The sequence below is a fragment of the Mustela lutreola genome, chromosome 2 (genome assembly GCF_030435805.1).
Source record: "Mustela lutreola isolate mMusLut2 chromosome 2, mMusLut2.pri, whole genome shotgun sequence".
Lineage (NCBI taxonomy): Eukaryota > Metazoa > Chordata > Mammalia > Carnivora > Mustelidae > Mustela > Mustela lutreola.
The window spans coordinates 127,837,915-127,859,133 of NC_081291.1; the positions used below are offsets into that span (position 1 = coordinate 127,837,915).

The following is a 21,219-nucleotide window of genomic DNA, read 5'->3' on the forward strand; positions in this document are numbered from 1 at the left end:
TCTGCAATTCAATCAACTATTGAGAAAGGTGTGTTAAAATTTTTTTACTATGATTGGAGATTTGTCAATATCTCCTTTTATTTTTGTGAATTTTTTGCTTTGTGTATTTTGAAATCATGTTAGTGACTGAATACAGATTTAGAATTATATTACCTTTTCCAAGTCTAATCCCCTTTTTGTATATAATACCTTATATCAGTCAAGCTACAGTCAGAAAACAGAAACTACATTAAACAGATTTACTACAAAGAATTGTTAACTGAATTAAATAGCTGCTAACTACGAGAAAGAGTAGAAAAAGAACTCCAAGGATTACAGAGGTAGGACCCACAGCAAACAGGTTACACCTCTTAGAGCTAAGAGAAAGTAAACAGAAAAGGAATGTGAAGCCTTAGAGGAGGTGCTGCAACGCTAAGGGCATAGGGCATGACTAACTAATAGTAACTAACTATTAGTTACCACTAATAATAACTAAAATGAGATTCCTTTGCCTGGAAAATGGGTGAACAGTGAGGATGTGATGAAGAAATTTGCCAAAAGGATACCTTTGCTTAACTGTGAGGGCCACAACAGCAGAAGTAAATGCTGCCTGGACTCTTGCAAAATGCTGCCTGGATCTACAGGATACTGGCTGAAACAAACCCTTGAAGGGAAAGTCCTTTCTTTCTTTTGCAGCTTTGCAGTGTTTCTCTAGTACCCTCTATTGGTGGCCAGCTGGAAAAAGAGAAATGTAGTATGCAGAATTCAGTTCCAGTAAGTACAGGGTGAGGGGTACTTCTGGAGTTAGGAGACAATAAATTACTAACTAGCACACCTTTTTTATGTCTACTAATGTCCCTTGCCATAAAGCCTACTTTGGAGTTAGAGCCAACCCATTCTCCTGGCGGATGTTTCCATGCTGTATCCTTTTGCACAGTTATATTTTCAGTTTTCCTCTGTTCTTGTATTTAGGATGTATCTATAATAAGGAGAATATAGCTGGGGTTTGTATTTTTTCCGGTGTGATAATTTTAGACTCTTAATTAGAATATTTAGTACTTCTAAATCTAAAGTAATTGGTGCTACATCTGGGTTGATATCTACTGTATTGTTAACCTGGTTTTTATTTGATCCTTTTTCTTTCGTTTTTTGCCCTTTTTTTTGATTAATCAGAAATATTTAATTTTTTCCTAATTAGTTATGCATTCTTTTACTAGTCTTCAAAATGTAACCCCAAGATTAGAATATGAATCCTTGACTTATTACAATCTAATATAAGTGCTTCTTACCAAATTATTACTAATTTTAGAATATTAGAATTCTTTAATTCCTTTTACTTTTTCCCATTTTTGTATCATCGTTGCCATTCTTTTAATTCTACATACATTTTAAACTTGGTAAAAACATTTCTGCTATTGTTTTATACAGTCAGTTGACAATATTCATTTTATATATATTATTATTTTATCTATAATATATTATATATAATTTTATTTATATTTTATTTATTTATATTTATATATAATTTTATATATTATATATAATTTTTTAATACAATATATATTACATATATTATTTTATATATATATTTACTTTTACAATTACTCTTCATTCCTTACTGCAATTCTTTCTTGCTTCTTCTTCATTCTCACTCTGTACTCCATATGGGTTCCAACTACACTGCTGTTAGACTTTCACTGTGTTCCACATTTCTCCAAAGTTCTTTGCTATGTTTTTCATTAGTTTACTTTTCTGCTTAAATTCAGATATGTTCTACTGCTCCTTGAGTTTACTAATTATGTCTATTATTGCATCTAAAAATCAGGTCATTTAATCTACCTAATGAATTAATTTCAGTGTATTTCTCAGTTCTAGAATTTTTATTTGATCCTTTTTTACAGATTCTAATACTCTGGTAAAGTTCTTTATGTTGTCACTCTCTGTTGTTTTGACTATGTTAGTTATTTTAAATTCTTTAGCTAACTCCAATATCATGTTTATCTATGGATGCATTTCTATTGTCTACTTTTTCTTTTGGTTTCTTGATTATGTTATCGTGGGGAGTCTGGGGAGCATACCTAATTTTTTATTAAAGATTGACAATTATGTATAGAATATTATAGAGGATGCAGTGTTGCATTTCCCTCTGTAATGAATTCATCCCTCTCTTCACCAGGCAGATAACATCATAGTTCATCATAATTTAATCATGAACTGTTCCATGTTGAGGCTGGGTTGAAGCTCTGGAAAGAGTGTACCTTTACGTATGGTTCACTCTGGTTCTCAAGAATTTTCAGCTGAAAGTCCGGTGTTTCTCTAAGGCCCTTCCCCTTCCTTCTGCAGGTCCTTTCTGTCAAGACTGCCAAATTTTGCATTGCTTTTCAGAGTCTTTCCACTTAGGTCTTTGGTATTCTGCCACATGAAGGCCCAGAAATTGGCATTTTTTGATGTGATAAACATCTCTGTATTTGAGGCCCCTCAGATACCTACCCAAAGCTGTGCTGGTTTTTTGTCACTCCTTCCCCAGTTCCAATGCTGAGATTCTCAGTTACCTCCCTATGCCCAATTGGCAAATGCCCCCAGGATAAAAATGGCTCTAAGTCACTTCAGTATAGAATTTATACCCTCTCTGTTTCTCATTGCCTTCCCAGCATCCTAATACTCTCAGACAATTTGGTATTTTATACTGTTTTTCTGTTTGTTTTCAAGAAAAGTTATGATCTGCTGCAAACTACTACATCTCTCCACCATAGCAGAACCTGACATGTAACCAAATAGTTTGATACATTTTGGCAGATTCAGACTGTGAAAATCACTAATTTAAAAAGTATGGCTTCAGGGGCGCCTGGGTGGCTCAGTGGGTTAAGCCGCTGCCTTCGGCTCAGGTCATGATCTCAGGGTCCTGGGATCGAGTCCCGCATCGGGCTCTCTGCTCAGCAGGGAGCCTGCTTCCCTCTCTCTCTCTCTCTCTCTGCCTGCCTCTCCATCTACTTGTGATTTCTCTCTGTCAAATAAATAAATAAATAAAATCTTTAAAAAAAAAAAAAAAAAAAAAAAAAAGTATGGCTTCAAGTTTGATACACATCAAAAATTTTTTCCAAGCAGTTCCTTTGACTTCATGGTTCTCTTTTTCAGAGATTAATTAGGAAAATATTAGTGGATAATTAATATACAATCAGTTTTCAAATATTTCTCAATTCCAGAAACCTGTAAATCTTCATTAAGTATAATTCAAACCTGATTGAAAAAGTAGAAAATGTATTTCTAAACTATTTTTATATCTCCTCTATCTTAATTCTAAAATTAATTTCTCCTGCAGACAAATGTGTTTCTGCAAAATAAGTATCACTACTTATACCAGAAAAAGATTCAAAAAAATCTTCAAATAATAATACTAAAAAACTGTAGTGGGAAGCAATTAAATGATTTTGTTTCTTTCTGTCTTTCTTGATGAGGGGGAGAAAGGGCAGTGTGGTATATTTGGTAAGGGAGGCCCAGAGAGCCCTCTTTGCCCGCGTTACCCCCCTTTTTATCTTCCAGAGGAAAGTAGAGGGATGCTGGCTATACTTTGAAATGAGGCTGTGTGTTTCAAACCTGGGAATGGGTAAGAGGGGATCTGTGCTTTGAGCAACCTGAGCCAGAGGGAGAGGGCTATTGGAGGGTTGAAAGGAAGAAGCATGGTACTTGTCAACTTGTACCTTTCATTGGGAAAGAAGGCAGCAGCCAACAGTAGCTCAGAGGTTTGTAAACTGAGTCTGCTGGCTTTAACAAGGGAGGCAATGAAGTCATATTAAATATAAAAAAAATTGTTTGTGCAAAAATGAACAATATATATAAGATCTAAAGAGTTCTGTTTGAAAATACTTCATAGTTCATTCAGTAAAATATCAAACGAAATCTAGAAAAGAATCAGGTAAACCCTACTTTGACTCGCATGTTTATGTGAAATGGCTTGGCATACACACATAGGGAGATAAATCAATCTCTCTCTTTCTCTCTCGCTTTCTCTTTCCTCTTAGGTTCTGTGGTAAGTGTGATACAACATTATGCCATTAATCTTTAGGCAAATCATGTAAATAATCTTATCTAAGAGTTTCTGAAGTGTTAAAAATGACTCTTTATTCTTCAACTTCTAAGGGAAAGGACAGCTTAGGGATTGTTAAATTGAAATGCAGTGTAAACATATTTTAAGATATTATAATGACAACAGTGATAGTTTTATTATATAACATGTTGGGAGATTAGGAGATTTCTATCTTTACTTTCTATCTATCTCCAATCCCATTCTGAAGATACTTTACAGGGATTTATAATGATCTTATGTGAAAATAAACATCCAGTTCAGCCTCAGGGAGAAATAATTTAGAAGCAGTCTCATCTTCATGCCTCAGGTTCTACTTGTGAGGTAAGAGTGGTGAATATTAATTATTCATTCATTACCTGTGGTGTACCCATTTTATGAATCATGCTATATTTGGGCGGGGATGTATTATAACAGTGGAAAGTAGATGAGCTATCTCTACTTGTGATTGGTATTCTCTTATTTTACTGATTGCTCTCCAGGACACAAACTCCTCAGGGAGCAAATGTCTTGAGATTCATTTTTTTGTGTGTGGAAATATTAATTACCAACTTGTGAAATATAGGGAGAAAAATTGTGTGTGTGTGTGTGTGTGTGTGTGCATACAAACAGTTTTACAATATAAAACGAAGCACTTATAATTAAACATTACTCATATGTTTATGTATAAACATTATTATGTTTGGAATTAGTTCATGATATAGTATATACACTATATTTAACAACTATCCTTTGTAGAACACTTATTATGTGCCAGATGATGCATTAGTCCCTAACACATGTTGTTGCTTTGTTAATCCTTCAATCTTCCCTATGGGGAATGAATTCATTTTCATGTTTTAAGGATAAAGAAACAAAAGATCTATCGAAGTTAAGTAGTCTCTTCAGCAAGAAATAGAATTAGGATTTGAATTCATATCTCTTTAAGTCCAAAAGGCATGTCTTGTCCTCTATGCCACTTTGATTCTTAAGCTTGGAACACCCTCCCAGGAAAGCCAGATAGCAGCTCTGATCTCTTGCTCCCAAGCTCTCATGAAGCACAATCTACCCCAGGAATTAGCCCGGTATTTTCACCTTGAAGGCATTCAACAAGTGCTTGTTTACCAAATGGATGATTGAATATCTACCAGTAATTCATCCTTATAAACTTAGTTTTGGGGAAGGTAAGTGTGTAGACCTTAAAGTGTTTCTTGAGCATCAGCTGCTACTGCATCCTCTGTCTTCTGGCAGTCTGCTTCATCAGTGCCAACTGAGGTTCCAGTTTACCTCATCAGAAGGAAGCATGCAAATGCATTGGCCCTGGGCCAGCCTAGTCACCAGAACACTATGTCAGACTTCCTTGGAATAGACTGACCATGAGCATGCTTAGGGCACCAGCAAATAGCACCTCCCAAAAAACAACTTTCTGGAAAAAATCTGGTCTAGAATTTAAAATTTCAAAAAAGCAATTAGCATAATAATATCTGAATGTTGAACATTTTAAAAATTTATTTTGTTGTTTGGTATTGTTTTTATTAATACTTTCATTTATATATTTGTCTTACTAATACTTTTTTTTAAAAAAGATTTTATTTATTTATTTATTTGTCAGAGAGAGAGAGCACAAGCAGGGAGAGTGGCAGGCAGAGACAAAAGCAGACTTCCTGCTGAGCAGGGAGCCCTATGCGAGACTCTGTCTCAGGATCTTGGGACCATGACCTGAGCAGAAGGCAGACACTTAACCAACTGAGCCTTCCAGGTGTCCCATTTTACTAATACTTTTAATTTCAAGTGGTGGGAGATGAAGTGGGAAAGTCAAGAGGTGGTGCATATATAGTAACCATATTAATGTTTTGGACCTCTTGTATTTCTACTGTAGCCCTTCTCTGCTTATTAAACATGCAGATACCTGTACATCTACCCCAGACCTAGTGACTGAAATCTGTGGGGCCTGGAACCTAAGGGGCCTCAGCCGATTCTGGTGCATACTAACAGAATCTCCACTGAATCATAAACTCTTTGAGAGTAGAAGTGATCTCTAGTTCAACATTGCATTCCATGCTGACACAGATCATGATAGAGAGGAGCTTATTAGTCAATCATGAATGAATAATTAAATAAATTAATGGATTTTTAAAAGATAGATTTTTTTCTGGGGATAAAAATACATGTTTATAAAAAATAAAAAATTAAAAAAAAGAAATTAAAAAAAATATATAAATTTTTTTTAAGTCATCACTGTAATCTTCCCTTATCTTGCTTATTTAATGCAATGAGCTTTTGTTTCCAACTAATGAAGACATTATGTTTTTAACAAATAAATGTCGATTACATTTAAAGAAATGTGGATGTGATAGAAATCTAGAACCAGAGTCTATACATCAACTTCAAGTATTACTGTTGCCACCAAATAGGGATATGCTCTCTCTGGTCCTTATCTTCAAAATGAAGGAATTGGAATACGTATGCCCTGTGAGTCCCTTCCATTGTTCAAAATTCAGTTTTCAGATTTTAAAATGTTTTAAAACAGTCCTTATTAGGTAAATGTTTGTGTGTACTCTTACTTAATTTATATTTCTTGAAAGCACAGGTTTTACTTTTTTAAAAAAATGAGGATACATAAAGTCAAACAGTATTTTGGGAAAAGGCTAAACATGTTTTTATCAATAATTTAGTGGTGGTCAACCCTCTGTGTAAGCATTATAGTAATACTGTAAATTGGGAAGAGAAAAATCACCATTTTGGAACTATCATTAAGATTGGTCAGTCAAAAGATCCTCAGTAGTTGCTAAATTGGGAGAGAGAAGGTTGATGAGGAGCAGAATAATCACATGGTTTCAAAATGTCTCCCCAGAGGCTGCTTTTAAGTTGCCAGAGGGAAATCTAACATGTTGACCAGGTGATTAAAACAGACATCACCAAAGAAAAGCAAGTGAACATTGTGTGCCTTCGAATGTAATACCTGAGGAAAGACACAACATCATTCTGTAGTATTCTGACTGGGTAGCCTTAACCCAAGTCTAATCATGTAGAAATATCAGACAAACCCCAATTGAGGTAGACTTTATAATCTGTTCAAAAATGCCAGTGACTTGGAAGACAAGAAAAAGCCTGGGAAACTGTTTCAGAGCAAAAGAAACTGAGGAGACATGACAACTATATGCACTATATATCTTAGAATGAAACTTACACTGAAGGAAAAAATAGTAAGAGGGCATCATTAAGACAACTGACAAAATTAGAATTGGGACTGTAGATTAGACAATAGTATTGTGTCAGTGTTAAAGTCAATGAATTTGATAAATATATTACACAAAACAAATATTACTGATCTTAAGAAATGTGCACTGAAGTAATAAGGGGTAATGAGGCATGATGTATACAACCTACTCACAAATGACTCCAAAAGAATAACTAATAAACATATATATGTGTATCTGTCTATACATGTCTACACCACACTAAACACACACATACAAGCATACATGTTAAGGAGAGGATTATGAATGTAGCCAAAATGTTTAAATTGTTGGCAAATATGGATAAAGGGCAGTTGAGTTTTCAATATTATTCTTACAATTTTTCTGTAAATTTAAAATTATTTCTAATAGAAAGTTGGATTTGTTTTATTTTGTTTTGTTTGGCTTTTTAAGATACAGTTCCCACTTCTAGGTAGATTTAACTTTAAAATATGTTTTAAAATATGAGCAATTAAGTAATTTAAAGTGTAGATAAAAAGATACAAAATCTTCATGGTTACTGTTTAATTTCATGACACAGACAAAGCCCTAAGCTATCCAATATATGGTTTGTTTGTTTGTTTTTTCATTTGGAAATGACAACTGTGACAATTCACTTTGTGTGTTGTGGTAGGAGGCAGTGGGGTGAGGTAGAAAGAATTCTGAGGGCTGCATGATATGGTTTATAAGCACTGATTTGCTGTGTGACCATAAGCAGGTCATTTCACCTGCCTGAGACTCCCATTTCTTCATCAACAAAGTAAGATTAGATGTGAGTATGTTGAAAGGCTTTCCTCCTATAATTCTGAGTTATAGTCTAAGAAATAAAACATGAAAATCTAAAAATTAAAAACTCTACCAACACAATTAAAGAGGAGAACAAAGTTAAAGGGAAAAGAGTTTCTTTACACACCTATATAGTCTCAGCCTCATAAGTAGATAAAAACTTGGATCACTTTTATAAAAGAACAGAGGAATGTTTGCAAAGAAAACAACAAAATTTGAACTTTCAGGATGTCCATGAATTTGGTGGGATGATTGCATTTATGTTTTAAAAAGAAATGTAGCCAGGGGTGCCTTCCTGGCTCAGTCCAAGACCATGCAACTCTTGATCTGGGGTTGAGAGTTTGAGCCCCACACTGGGTGCAGAGATTACTATAAATAAATAAATAAATAGATAAACTTTTAAAGCAATGTTACCAAAGGTCTGTGAGGTACACAAAAATTTTACTTTCCCTATTTTCATATTCCTGCCACAGCATATGAATTATTATTTTTACAAACCTACTAGATTAAAGAATTTAGAGAAGTATAGACATATCCTCATGGACTGCACTTGTAAAGATAGCAAGTTATATCATTATCACTTTACTGGAAAGGTCTTAGTTTTCTAATGCTTTTGGTTCTGTATGAGCCATAATTTATGTCAACAAAGAATCAGAAAATAATTATTTATTCTCTAACAATGATTAAACTAGACAAGACCAGAGTTAGTGTGTCGTAAATGACTTAAAGTAGCAAACAATAAAAATTTTAAGAAAGGAAAGAAAAAAGAAATGGGAAGGGTAGGAAGGAAAAGAAAAGAGGAAAGAGAAGAATCAGGATGCCACAGAAAAGCTTTCAATGGTGAAATCCAGTTGTAAAAAGCTTCCTTCTATTTAGGTGACTTTCAGCTAAACTGTCTAAGCATTTGTAATGTGATGCAGCAAGTGGGAAAAAAGATAATTTTTAATTCTTCACTAAGTGTGCATATAGATACGATCTTCCATTTGTCCAATCAACAAATATTTATTGTGTAATACTGTATGTCAGTGCATTCTGAATATAAAGCAGTGAACTAGGTATATGCTGGTGGAAGAAGACAGATACTAATGAAACATACATAAGTAAATATCACTGTGATAAGTGATGTGGAGAGATTAGAAATAGATATATGACTGGGGTGGGTAGTTACTTTAATTCATCAGAGAAGGTTTCTTTGGGAACAGACATTTAAGCTTTGATCTGAGTAACATGAAACACAGTAAAGAAAATATTCCAGAGCAACTAGTACAAAGGCTTCAAGATAGGAATGTACTTGCTAAATTAGCAGAACAGAATGAAAGCAACGTGGCTGAAACAGTAGAAAATGGAGGAAAGTTGTGATGAATTTTCAGAAGGAGCAGAACATAAGGGATGTGTATTTTATTCTAGGTGTTATGGGTAGTCCTTGAAAGGTTTTAAGTAGGAAAGTGGATCTGATTTTCATTTAAAAGGATGATTTGGACTGCTGTATATGAGGAAGAAATTATAATAATCTAGGCAGGAGGTCTTGGGGCCTGGAGGAAGGTCTCTCATGAATATGCAAAGAAGAGGAACTTTGAAAGAAAGAGTCCACAGGACATGATGATGAATTGTAGGATGGGGTAAGTGAAAGAAAGTAGTCAAAGAAAACTTGTAAAGTTCTGTCCAACTAAATAGATGTGGGGGGCATATACTGGAATGGGAAAGACTGGAAGAGGGGGCGATTTGAAGGAATGAAAATGAAGAGATTTGTTTTGGGCTTAATTTTAAGATGCATATTAGATAATTCAAGTAGAGATGTCACATAGACAGTTGAGTCTACAATTTTAAAATTCTGGGAGTCTAAAAGGGCTAGAGTTGGAACACTGGGTGTTAAGAGCATTTGATGGAATTTGAAGCTATGGGACCAGACAAATCTCCTAAGGAGAGAATGTACTTGGAGAAAAGAAGTGGCTCCAGCTCTCAGGTGGAACAAAAGAGGAAGAGCCAACCCAGAAGACTTAAAAATAAGTGGCCAGTGAAATAACAAGAAGATAGCAAGAGCAGGGTATCATAGATGAGGAAAAACGTGTGCTGATAGAGTGTCACCTGTTGAAGAGTGCTTTTGGACCACCTGGCAGATGAGGGCCTAGAGTCAGCACCAGGAGAGTCATGGTAGACCAGTACAAGAGCTGCCTTTTAAAATTTTTTTCCTTTTTTTTTTTTTAATTTTTTTAATTCGAAAATAGTTATCAGAAAATGTTTCAGTAGTTTTAGGTGTACAACATAATGATTCACCTTTTCTGTATGTTATGCTCAGCTCACCATGTAGCTACCATCTGTCACCATACTAACTATTGCAGTATCACTGACCATATTCCCTATTATTTCTTTATACAAGAGCAATCTTAATGGAATGGTAGAGACTGAAGCCTGAAAAGAGTGACTTGGGAAGAGGCTATGTGATGAAAAAGCAGATGTAAAGAATATAAAAAATTATCTTCACCCATTTTGCAGTGAATGGTGGAAGCAACAGGGGACAGTGGCAGGAAGATGTGGAGGCAAGGGAGTTTGCTTATTTATTTTTCTTTAAAAGTATTGCTAGATTAGTGTGCACATCAACAGGATTAAGCAAGAGAGGAAGAGAGGATGTGGAAAGGTGACAATTGTAAGACCATAGTCATTGAGAAGATGGAAACATGGGATCCAGACAGAAGATTTTATCCTTTGAAAAAGCAAAGGAATGTCCAGGGAGGCTGCTTGTGTAATCACCTCACCTTTTCTCTTAGTTTATGTTCCATTACATGAATTCTATCATTTGATTCTCACATATCCAGTCATTCCCATTTCCAGAGGAGGAAAATAAAGTTTAGAGAAGTTGAATAATTTCTCCTAGAACATTCAGTTAGTAGGCAATAAATGTAGAATTCAAAGTTTTCTTGCAACTCCAACCTGAATGCTCTTTCTACTATATAATACCTTGATGAAGCCACCATTCTAAAGCCTTCTTCAGTGCAACGTGGCAGGTAGTCACAGTGTATCACATACAGAGAAGTGCAATTGCTTTGATGCCATTATTCCCGTTTGGTTGGTGACTTAGTGATCAGCAAATTGGTTGGTAATTTCAAGTTTGAAATTCCTGGAATCTGCTCATGTGATGTTTAATGTCCAATGTCCACATCCTTGCTTTCTGAATCGAATGACTGCTAGAATATAACAAGGCCACACTTATGCTTGCAACTAACTAACTAGCTAATGAACTAAATCCAAAATCTAATGCTTTTCTCAACAAATTTGATTCAGATACTTGCTGCCCAGAAATTGCCAGTTCATTTTACCATTTTAAATGGAGTTGCATGCAATAAGAAGGCAGTAAAATTAAATACCTGGTTATTGGATTAAAAAAAAAAAAAAGGTAGGGAAAATACAAATCCAATTGAATGATGGTGCAGTACAGAAGAATTTATAATCCTGTTTTCAAAAGTTATGGAATGTGATATTAGATGTCCTCAGTTCAAGTCTTAGATATGATAAACTCTTGGCAATCACTTTCAAGTTGCTTAATCTTTTGGTTTCCTCATTAGTAAAATGAGGGTAGTAGTGCTGTTTAAAAGAGTTGTGAGAAATAGAATAATCCAGTGAAATAACTTTGTAAACTTGGAGTACCTGTTGGTTGCTATTATTATTTATATAGTACTACATAATATGTTTTATTTTGTATTTCTTAACAAGCTTTGTGAGCCAAATTTACTCTCCCTTCTGATAATGGTGAAATATTCCTTATGGGGCACTTGGATAAGAGAAGAAAATTGCCTGCAGAGGGACACTTCTCATTCTACCTATTCTAAAAAGCAAATCTTTTGAAATTGCCTCAGTCACATTTTCCCACAGAAGCATGTCCATTACTGCTACCATAGTACTCACTTGAGCCACGCACTCATTTGAATAACAAATGTGCATTGAGGGCCTGTTATATTCCTGGCTCTGAAGGAACTAGACATCAGGATAGTAAAAGGATGGTGACACATTTCCACTTCTCCAGTAGTTCACAGTGTAGTACTAGGATGTCACCTCTATATAAATTTGTTTATCTATATATCCCTCTCCCCATTCTCCGTTTCTACCTCCAGGTATGAGCTCTAGAATGCCAAGACCCTGTCTTGGTCATCTTTAGTTTCCTTTATATTACTTGTTACAATTTGTTGCTCATAGTAGGTGTTCAATAAATAATTGAATTGAAGAAATATTTTTAACGTATTTTTAAAAATACCAAGGTGTACTAGTGGACTAACAAGCAAGATGGTTTTTCTCATAATGTTTCTCTGGTTACATTTAACAGCAAGTTAAAATTAGATCCTTTTCTTTTTTTTAAGAAAGAAAACCATAGCAACTGTGATGTCGAATGTTTCAGAGAGCACATTTTTAAGGATTTTCTTTTTCTGAATTGCCTATGTCTGAGGCGACTGTTTCAATTGAAATTCTAATAAATAATTTGTGGTACTAATAGCCATATAAACCACTGTCTGTATTGAGGAAGCAACAGAAACTGCCACATAGAATAGAATGCTTGATAAAATGCTTAAAGAAAAAGATAAATGTGTTGAAAATCCACTGGATATATTTAAATGGTTACTCCCTGGAAATGGTTGAACATTAACCTCTCTTTGTTTCTTGTATCTGTATTTATTACAAAACCTTAGAGATTGTTCTAATGTTTCATATAAATATTTTCCAGAGATCTTCTTTTTTTAAGGCATGTCTCTATGAGGAAATCAATTTTATGGTGCTATCTTCTAAATTAAAGAATGAGCATTTTTACAGAGTGTTATCAGTGAATACTTCTTTGACATACATAATGATTGCCTAATAGTTTTCTCTAAAAGTATTTTTATTGAAGTAATGATTAAAGTATAACTCAGTGCCTTAGGAACACTGACTAATGTCATGTTAATCAACTTGACTATTTAAAAAAATGAAGAAGTTGATAGTTTAAATCTAGTTGGTACATGATTCACTTGAACTATCAAAGAAGAAAATGTACTTTACCCAGGACCAAATTTAAAATAAAATTTTTAAAAACTAGCAAAATATCTCAGATACAACTTTTGCACAGTTACAGGCCATATCATTATAAAAATCCAATTTGTTTCTCTTAAAATTTGTAAATTAACCTTTGACTCCCAGCATCCATATTGTTTTAACATCTTTTGAATGCCTACTCTACGCAAAGCACTGAACTAATGTCAGGATAAGTAAAGCATATTTCTGCTTTTAGGGAGCTTATGGAAAGAAATAAGTCATTTGTGCATAACTGCAATGTAGAAAATAAGTGGTATAAATGCCATAGATATTCTGAGGTGGGAGAGATGGATAACATCTGGCTAGGTTTGGACAAGTACAATGAGCTGGGAACAATAAGATGGAGGATTCTTAGCAAATAGACTAGAAACCAGTATCTTTTGGAAGTAACAAGAAATTCAACTTGACTTCAGAGCAGTTTATAGGAGTGCCAGATAAGTCTGGAAATATACACTGGGCTAGGTGGTGAAAGGCCTTGAATTCCAGATTATTTAAGTGTAATTTTATAATGTTTTAAAAAAATTGTAAGGGAGCAGTTGCATAACCCTTCTGTAGATATGCAACAATTTTTATAAAGAACAGGCTCTAAATCTGAAGATGAAGTCACCTGATTTGTAACCAACATTGAAAAATATTGATTGGGTTCAGCCATACTTTTCAGCCTGCACATTTAGGCCACTTTCAGACACTAAAATATTTATTCTGAGTTTTTGAGGGGGCCTGAATTATTGTTTCTTTTCTGAATTTGGATGCTTGAAAACAAAATATCTGCCCTCAAACTTTCTCCTTCTGAGTGCTCTGTGTACCCTGTACACTTTTTCCTCCTTTATTACTGTTTCTTGTACAAAACTGAAGATCAAATTATGATTTATACAAATGGTTTAAGGATTGATGCAGAATATACTCAAATGCCTGTTTCTTAAAAACAATAAAACCTTCCTTCTTGAAATGAAAAAGGGTTTGGGAAGGAAGATTGGAGTGGGGAATTTGAATGAAAAATGGACAGAGGAAGGAAGAGCGAGAGCGGGTTGGGGCGGGGAGAGAGAAAGGGAGGGAGAGCAATTATCTTCTAGAAGAAATGGTCATAAAGATAAATTTATACATGTGTATATTTCAAGAAATGTGAAATAAATACAGAAAAGATAAGTAATGCTGCTGTAGATGCCAGAATGTTACTAACTACAACCAACTACAGATATTCTGATACATTTTAATGATAGGTTTTGAAACCAGAGTTTAGAAAAGATACCTGGGACATACTATGAAAATTTTGGAGTAGGTCATCCGCCAGCAATTCCTATTTATATTTTTCAATCTATTGTAAAAATGAATATGAATCCTTAAGATCAAATATTTTGAGCTTTAAACAAGTTTTCAACAGCATCACAACTCTTTTGCTTCACAGATAACATTAGACGAAGAGAGAAAAAAACCCACATTAGACCAAGGGGGAACATAAATATAATTTCTATAGTATTCATAAGAATCCCTCTTTATTTGGAGCTTAGTCACATTGTGGTTTATAAATTTTACTCAGAATTCCATGCAACATTTAAAAAAAACACTTAATGCATATGCGGGATGTCGGAGTTGTGCTACTTCCATTTCTGCATCTCCGCTATTGAAAGAAATACTAGTATACATGTGTATCCCTAGTGTTCATCCACCATAGATCCTAATTCAAGGACCAAATCCTATATGGAATAAGAGAAAACATAAGATAGAATGATGGCCAAGTCAGTTTCCCCTCACAACTCTGACTAGCCACATCAGTGGTCAAAGAAATGTATTGGATGCCAGCCATAATTCAAAGAGAAGAAAAAAAAAAAACCCAGAGCCTTGTAAATAGTAATGCTGTGTTGATGGGGCCTATGATTCTCAGTCATGGTTATCTTCTTCAGTATTGAGCATAATATAGACTGGTAAAATTTTTAATTTTTTTAGATATTTTCCCCTATAGACACAGAACTCTCTCAGTATAAATCACTGGGGAAATATTCCGATATGAAACCTTTGCAAATTAACATCCAAGACCACTGTTATTGGAATTATTAGCACTTGATCTTTCCTATGAGATCTGGACCATCATAGTAGGGTTTTTGGTATGTCCATGTTTGACCTAAGCCCTTTCTGATGACACAAATATACAATGATAGAGGGAGAAAAGTGTCTCAAGGTACAGCCATATAATACAGTTTTGCTACTTTCTTTGTTTTCCTTAAGAATTACCAGGTCATGAGTTGCTTGGGTGGATCAGTTGGCTAAGTGTCTGCCTTTGGCTCAGGTTACGATCCTGGAACCCCAGGATGAAGCCCTGCATCTGCATCCGGCTTTCTGCTCAGTGGGGTGTGTGTTTCTCCCTCTGCCTTTCACCCTGCTCGTGCTCTCTCACTCAGCTAGTGCTCCCTGGCTCTCACTCTTACTCTCTCAAATAAAGAAATAAAATCTTTTAAAAAAATTACTGGGTTAAATTTCAGGGTGTTTTACATGTTTTCAATAGGCAAACTGCTGTCTTTCAAACAAATGGACAATTTTAATAAAATCATAAATTTTGAGAAGCTACTCAGGACTTTATCTTGAGTCAGGTACTGTCCTTGTGGTAGATAAGAAGAAGTAAGAAAGTTAGCTTTAATGTCATTGTTATCCTGTTGTCATCCTCACGCCTTGCATTTTCTCTCCTCTCTGTGTTCTGATATAAGTCTGCCATTAGCTGTAAAGAACAATGTGCTAATAGAGAAAGAGTGGAGAATGCTAGAAGTAGTGAGTGGAAGTCTTAGGAAGGAAATAGCAATTCAGGTTGTATTATACAGAGATTAGAAAAACTAATGACTAACAGTGTAATATGGATAAGTAACGTAACCTCTCTATCTTTTAGTTTCTTTGGAAAATGTGGTTCTTATTCCTATATACCCTAAAGAATTGTTCCCAGGACAAAAACATCAGCTTTTGGGTCAAAGAATCTTTAAAAAATAGGAACCAACTATACTACATAATTATTAAATCTTAGCACATTTTATATTTTGAAATTAATCTAGCATCAGAGATAATCTATAGTATGCCTTTGAATCAAAAGACCATTAGTTATTAAATTTTTTGGATAGTAATTATTTAGGCAAATGTCTCATCTCTATATAAGTACAGCTTGATACCATTGCTACAAAAAATATTAATACAGTAGACTTAAGATGAATATGTGGCTCCACATTAATGTGAGGTTGAAGGTCATGTTCTTCTGCTATCAAATCAGTTCTGAATAATAGTTATCTTTAAAGCTGTTTAAACTTGAGTTTTCATTACTAATAGAAGAAATAAATCAAGGAAACATTGTGCTTACAACATTTCTGGAAGCTTTTCAGAGGGAGCAGCTGTGGTTTCTTTAGATTCCCAAGTCTATTATGCAGGTTAGCAGTATATTTTATAATGAGTTCTAGACCACCTGCCTTTCCAAGGAAATTAATATTGAGATGGATTTTTTTGGTCTTTTTTTGTTCTCAGTACCTATGTATAAGGTTTTCCTATTCAGTGAATTTGGGCACCCCATAAAAATGTTCATTCAGTGTTGTTCAGCTATAGATTATTATTTTTAAAGACACTGTCTAAATGTGTTTTCAACAAATTCTTGGTGAGTTTGAGATTGAAACATACACTTCTCTAGTAAAACTGTCAGCAGATAATGTACATACAGTTTTACTTTAAGGCAATAAAGGCCTATAATGAATAAAACAGTGTTTCAAATTAATTTGACTATAGTTTTAAGCCATTAGAACTTCAAATTATTGTTCTAGTTATTTCCCTTCTTCTCACACTTACAGGAGTTTCGGGGGAGAAATCAATGGATTCAGGAAGCAGTAGGAATTTGGAGAATACAGTGAATAGGGTCCATCCCGATCAGCTTATTCCAAAGATAAACACAAGCAAGAAAATGTCTACCTTAGCAAACCAACCAAGCATCCTGGAAATGTCACAAGAGGTTAAGAAAAGCTGTGGAGAAAAACAGGTAGAAATCACAGCTGAAAGAATAAAAATGGCAAAGAGCATCAAAGAAAAACAAAGTAATGATTTAGAGAAAGTGGCCTTTAAAAGGAAGGCAGAAAATGAAGAAAAGCCAGCTGGAAAGAAAGAGGCAAAAATAACAGAACTTGACAGCACATTAATCACCATGCCTCTGCCTCACATTCCCTTAAAAAATATCATGGATGTGGAGGTGAAGTTGGTCTACATTGATGAAGAGGATGTGAGCTATGAGTTTGTTGAGTCCTTCATGTCGACTGGGATTCGACCAACGTGCCGAGCTGCTGAAATAGTAGACCCTTTGCATGTACCTAATGTCAGCTTTCTGCCCCAGATTGACAAATGGCTTCAGGTAGCCTTAAAGGATGCCAGCTCTTGCTACAGACAAAAGAAATATGCTGTGGCAGCAGGACAGTTCAGAACAGCATTGGAGGTATGGAATTAAAGAATATATAGATTGGGGACAGGAAACTGTGAAATGGAAAGTTTGATTACATTGAGTAGCTCTGATCATACTGTAATAAACAGTGGTCATAGAGTGAAAATATTGAATGATATCAGAATTATACAATTGCCAGTTTATATAAAGCAAATAAGATATGCCTGCAAATTATATGCCTGTGTGCACTTAGCATGTAGAAATCACCCCAAAAGCACACATGCTTTTTTCTGTTAACAAACCCTAGAGTGAATGGTAACATATAAAAATGCTGTTGCTTTTGTAATTTAGGTGTATACCTATAAAAGCCATAAAGTTTTAGTACAGTGGTGGTGGGTAGAATATAGATTCTCTCTCTAGAAATAGGCAGTTAATGAGTATATGAATTTTCCCCTTTTGATATGTAGTGTTCATAATTAAATGCAACCATCTTTGCTGCTTAGCATGGACTGATAATTTATGCCCGGTACTTATTAAAAACAAAATAACACCATTTTACTTTATCATCAAACTTCAGTTTCCTTCCCGTTCTAGTGAGCTTTATAAATAATTATTTTTCTCTCTGCAAGCAGGTAAATTGGTCAGTATTGTTTATGGCATAAAGAAATAGCCCATGGATAAAATAAACTTGGGAATCGCCACTGAAACACAAAATAGGTAGTGGGAAAAATTGTTCCATCTTATGACTCTCTGAATCTATAAAAAGTCCAAAGTGGGTCACTAGAAGTCATACTAACCTGACAATATTGGTGACTGCATATTTCATTAATTACAAAAAAATTTTTTCAATGCATTCTATATGTGCTTGGTGGCTCCTGGAGATAGAAAAACACGAGTTATAATGTGGTCCTTTCCCCTAACAATCTGGTGAGGGAGCCAAACCGGTAAACAGTTAAATAGAGATAGCATAAAGGGACAATGACAGAAGCATGAGCAGGAGTTAAGTGTGAGCTGTTTGTGGTAGAGATGTAAAGAGTAAAGTATTATTTATACTATTACTTGCAGGTAAAAATGACTATATCTGCAATGAATTATTAATGGATAGTGCCAGACAATGGTGTCCCTAAATATTTAAAAAGAAACTCTAAACACAGAAAAGAGGCCCAAAGAGATGAAGTGATGAAGTAGTGCACAAATGGATGCATCTATAAATACTTCTGTCCTCATAGAGGGTCGTCTACCCAAAGTAAGGAAGAGTGATGCCTTATGTAAGCTTGTGAACTGTGTAGAAAGTGCCAAAAAATTAAGTTATCCACAAACCGCTGAGAGTCCTATACTGTCATTTGAGCTAAAGACCAGAGGCCTCTTGACTAGGGAAAGGATGCTAAAGAAAGGTTCCAAGAAGAACCCTGAGACCTTCTACTAAGGCCATTTTCTGCTGAATTTTTTTTAGGGTTGGGGACCAGGGTTAAATGTATAACTTTAAAGATGAAAAAAGTAATCGTTTTGGAAATGAAAAAAAAAACAGCATAAAATAAGAAAGGTTATAAACTTCAAATTAAGTCTGGGTAGAAGGGAAAACTATCTGTATTAACTGGAAGAAAATATCTGTTTTTTCCTTAAAACCCAATATTCAAAATTATAAAATTTGAATCAGGTTTTAATGACCCCAAGATATAACTATACTAGAAAATACTTTTGTTCTCTCTCTCTCTCTCTCTCTCAGCCAACGCTCACACTCTCTTTCCCTCTTTCCTCTCCCTCTCTCCACTCCTCCCCCATCCCCCAACAAGGGTTTTTAGGAAAGTGTTGGATGTTGACAGTAATTACTGGTAATTAACAAAGGTAATTATTTTGAGACCAAAACTTAGCTTAGACATCTGGCCTAGCTCTTGTCTAATTATCTTGGGAGTTAACTTTGAAATTTTACCTAGAATGTCTCTTAATAAACCAGAATTGCTGGGAATAGAAAAGATTTTTAAACTCTTTAATCCTTTCTTCTCCTAAATTTAACTTCCTCAATACTGACTGTTCATAGGTATTATTTAATGCATCTCTCACTTTTCATTAGGTCTTAACATGACTTCAAGTAGGGTAGAATGGATGATAGAGACTAAGGCATTATGATAAGGATCGCACCTGAAAGACAGATGCATGAATAAATATTTGTATATATGTAAGCTAAGATTAGGTTTGGCTGCAAGTGACAGAAAACCCAAAATAACAGAGTCTAAAGCAAGAAAGGTTTTTGTGTTGTTTTATTTTGGTTTTCCACATAAATGTAGGTAGTCAAATGTGGTATGGTAAGATCATCAGAGCTCCAGACTCCACTTTGTTCCTCAAGATGTGGCATTGACCTCATGATCCAAATGGTAGCTCCTATTGGTGTCATCATATCCCATTCTAGCCAGCCAGAAGGCAAGAAAAGGAAGAAGCGAGGCACGGTTTATCCCCATGAGCACAATTCGCAGGGGATGCACAGACTATTCCTATTTTTCTTTTTTCCATTGACCCAAATTTAGTCATGTGGCCACACAAACCTGTAAAGGATGCTGAAAACTGTCATCTTTATTTTAGATGGCCCTAACATTCAGGGGTTGTGTTAATAATAAGAGAATGGATATTGAAGGATAACTGGCAGCTTTCCCATAAAATGCTTATTACTTGAGAGGCATCGGGAAGATACAGAATGCTTGCCAAATGGGTGGTACAAAGTTGGCTATAGGAGTACACAGAATACTGGCTGTTGTTAAAGATAGAACCACAGAAAAGAAACAAAAATAAAACTGGGGAAAGGCTGTGAAGATTGATATGATAATTTTCAATGTTTCTAATAACTCCATTGGAAATATTCTACTTAGGTGTTTGTTTCCTTGTACTATTGACAAATTATTAGCTCCTTTAATTTTCATAACATGGTCACTAACTAGGTAGGTAAATTTATAATACTTTTTTGAACGATTAAGATAAAATGGTAAGCAATGATTTAGAAGATAACAATTTTGCTTCCATAAAGCAGTCAACTTCGACCTTTTAGGATTTCAGAACACAGGAAGCATTTATTTAAATGGGTTTGATGAAATAATTTATTTTTTAAGATTTACTTTTACTATATAAAGTTGAACCAATTATGTGGGTGAGATTAGTGCTTAGCTCTGTGACCAGCTCATCCATCTTTGTTAAGTTTTATTAAAATCAGCCATTATTTACTCTTGGGTTTGTATTCACATCTGAAGACATACCAATAGGGCAGAAGTTATAAGCTGAAGATAAAAACACATTCATATTAAATCACATTTGTATGCTTAGATCCTTAATTTTTAAAGGACAGGTTTTTTTTTTCCCCTGAAGTGATCAAAGACCTGATGATAAAGAGCACAGGAAATCATTTTAATAAAACATAAATCTTTGCTTTTTAGCCAGATTACTTAAAAGGTAAAGGAGGAAAACCTTTCACAATCTCTTATCGGGAGCAGACCAATAGTCCAAGAAAACTTTTGTCCTTCTGGCAGATGAAAAATATTAAGTTCTAGTTTCTCTTAAGTATAACATTAATCATATCAAAGCTTATTAAAAAACTTATAATAAATTTATTTAATTTTATCCAGCTCAGACACACATAAAATTACTTTCCCAAGGTTCTTTCTCCATAACCTTTCTACAACTTTTTTAGTTTCAGATTTTTTCCTATTTTTTTCCCTCTTGTCTAC

At 34.7% G+C, this 21,219-nt stretch overlaps 1 protein-coding gene across 3 annotated transcripts in view; it reads left to right on the forward strand.

Moving 5' to 3' along the window:
• SPATA16 (spermatogenesis associated 16) overlaps positions 1-21,219 on the forward strand; it is a 259,451-nt gene that overhangs the window by 7,045 nt on the left and 231,187 nt on the right. For all 3 annotated transcript variants that reach the window (XM_059163453.1, XM_059163451.1, XM_059163452.1), the window contains exon 2: positions 16,932-17,563. In XM_059163453.1, the coding sequence (XP_059019436.1) occupies positions 16,952-17,563 (612 nt within the window). In that variant the 5' untranslated portion in view covers positions 16,932-16,951. The remainder of the gene's footprint in view (positions 1-16,931; positions 17,564-21,219) is intronic.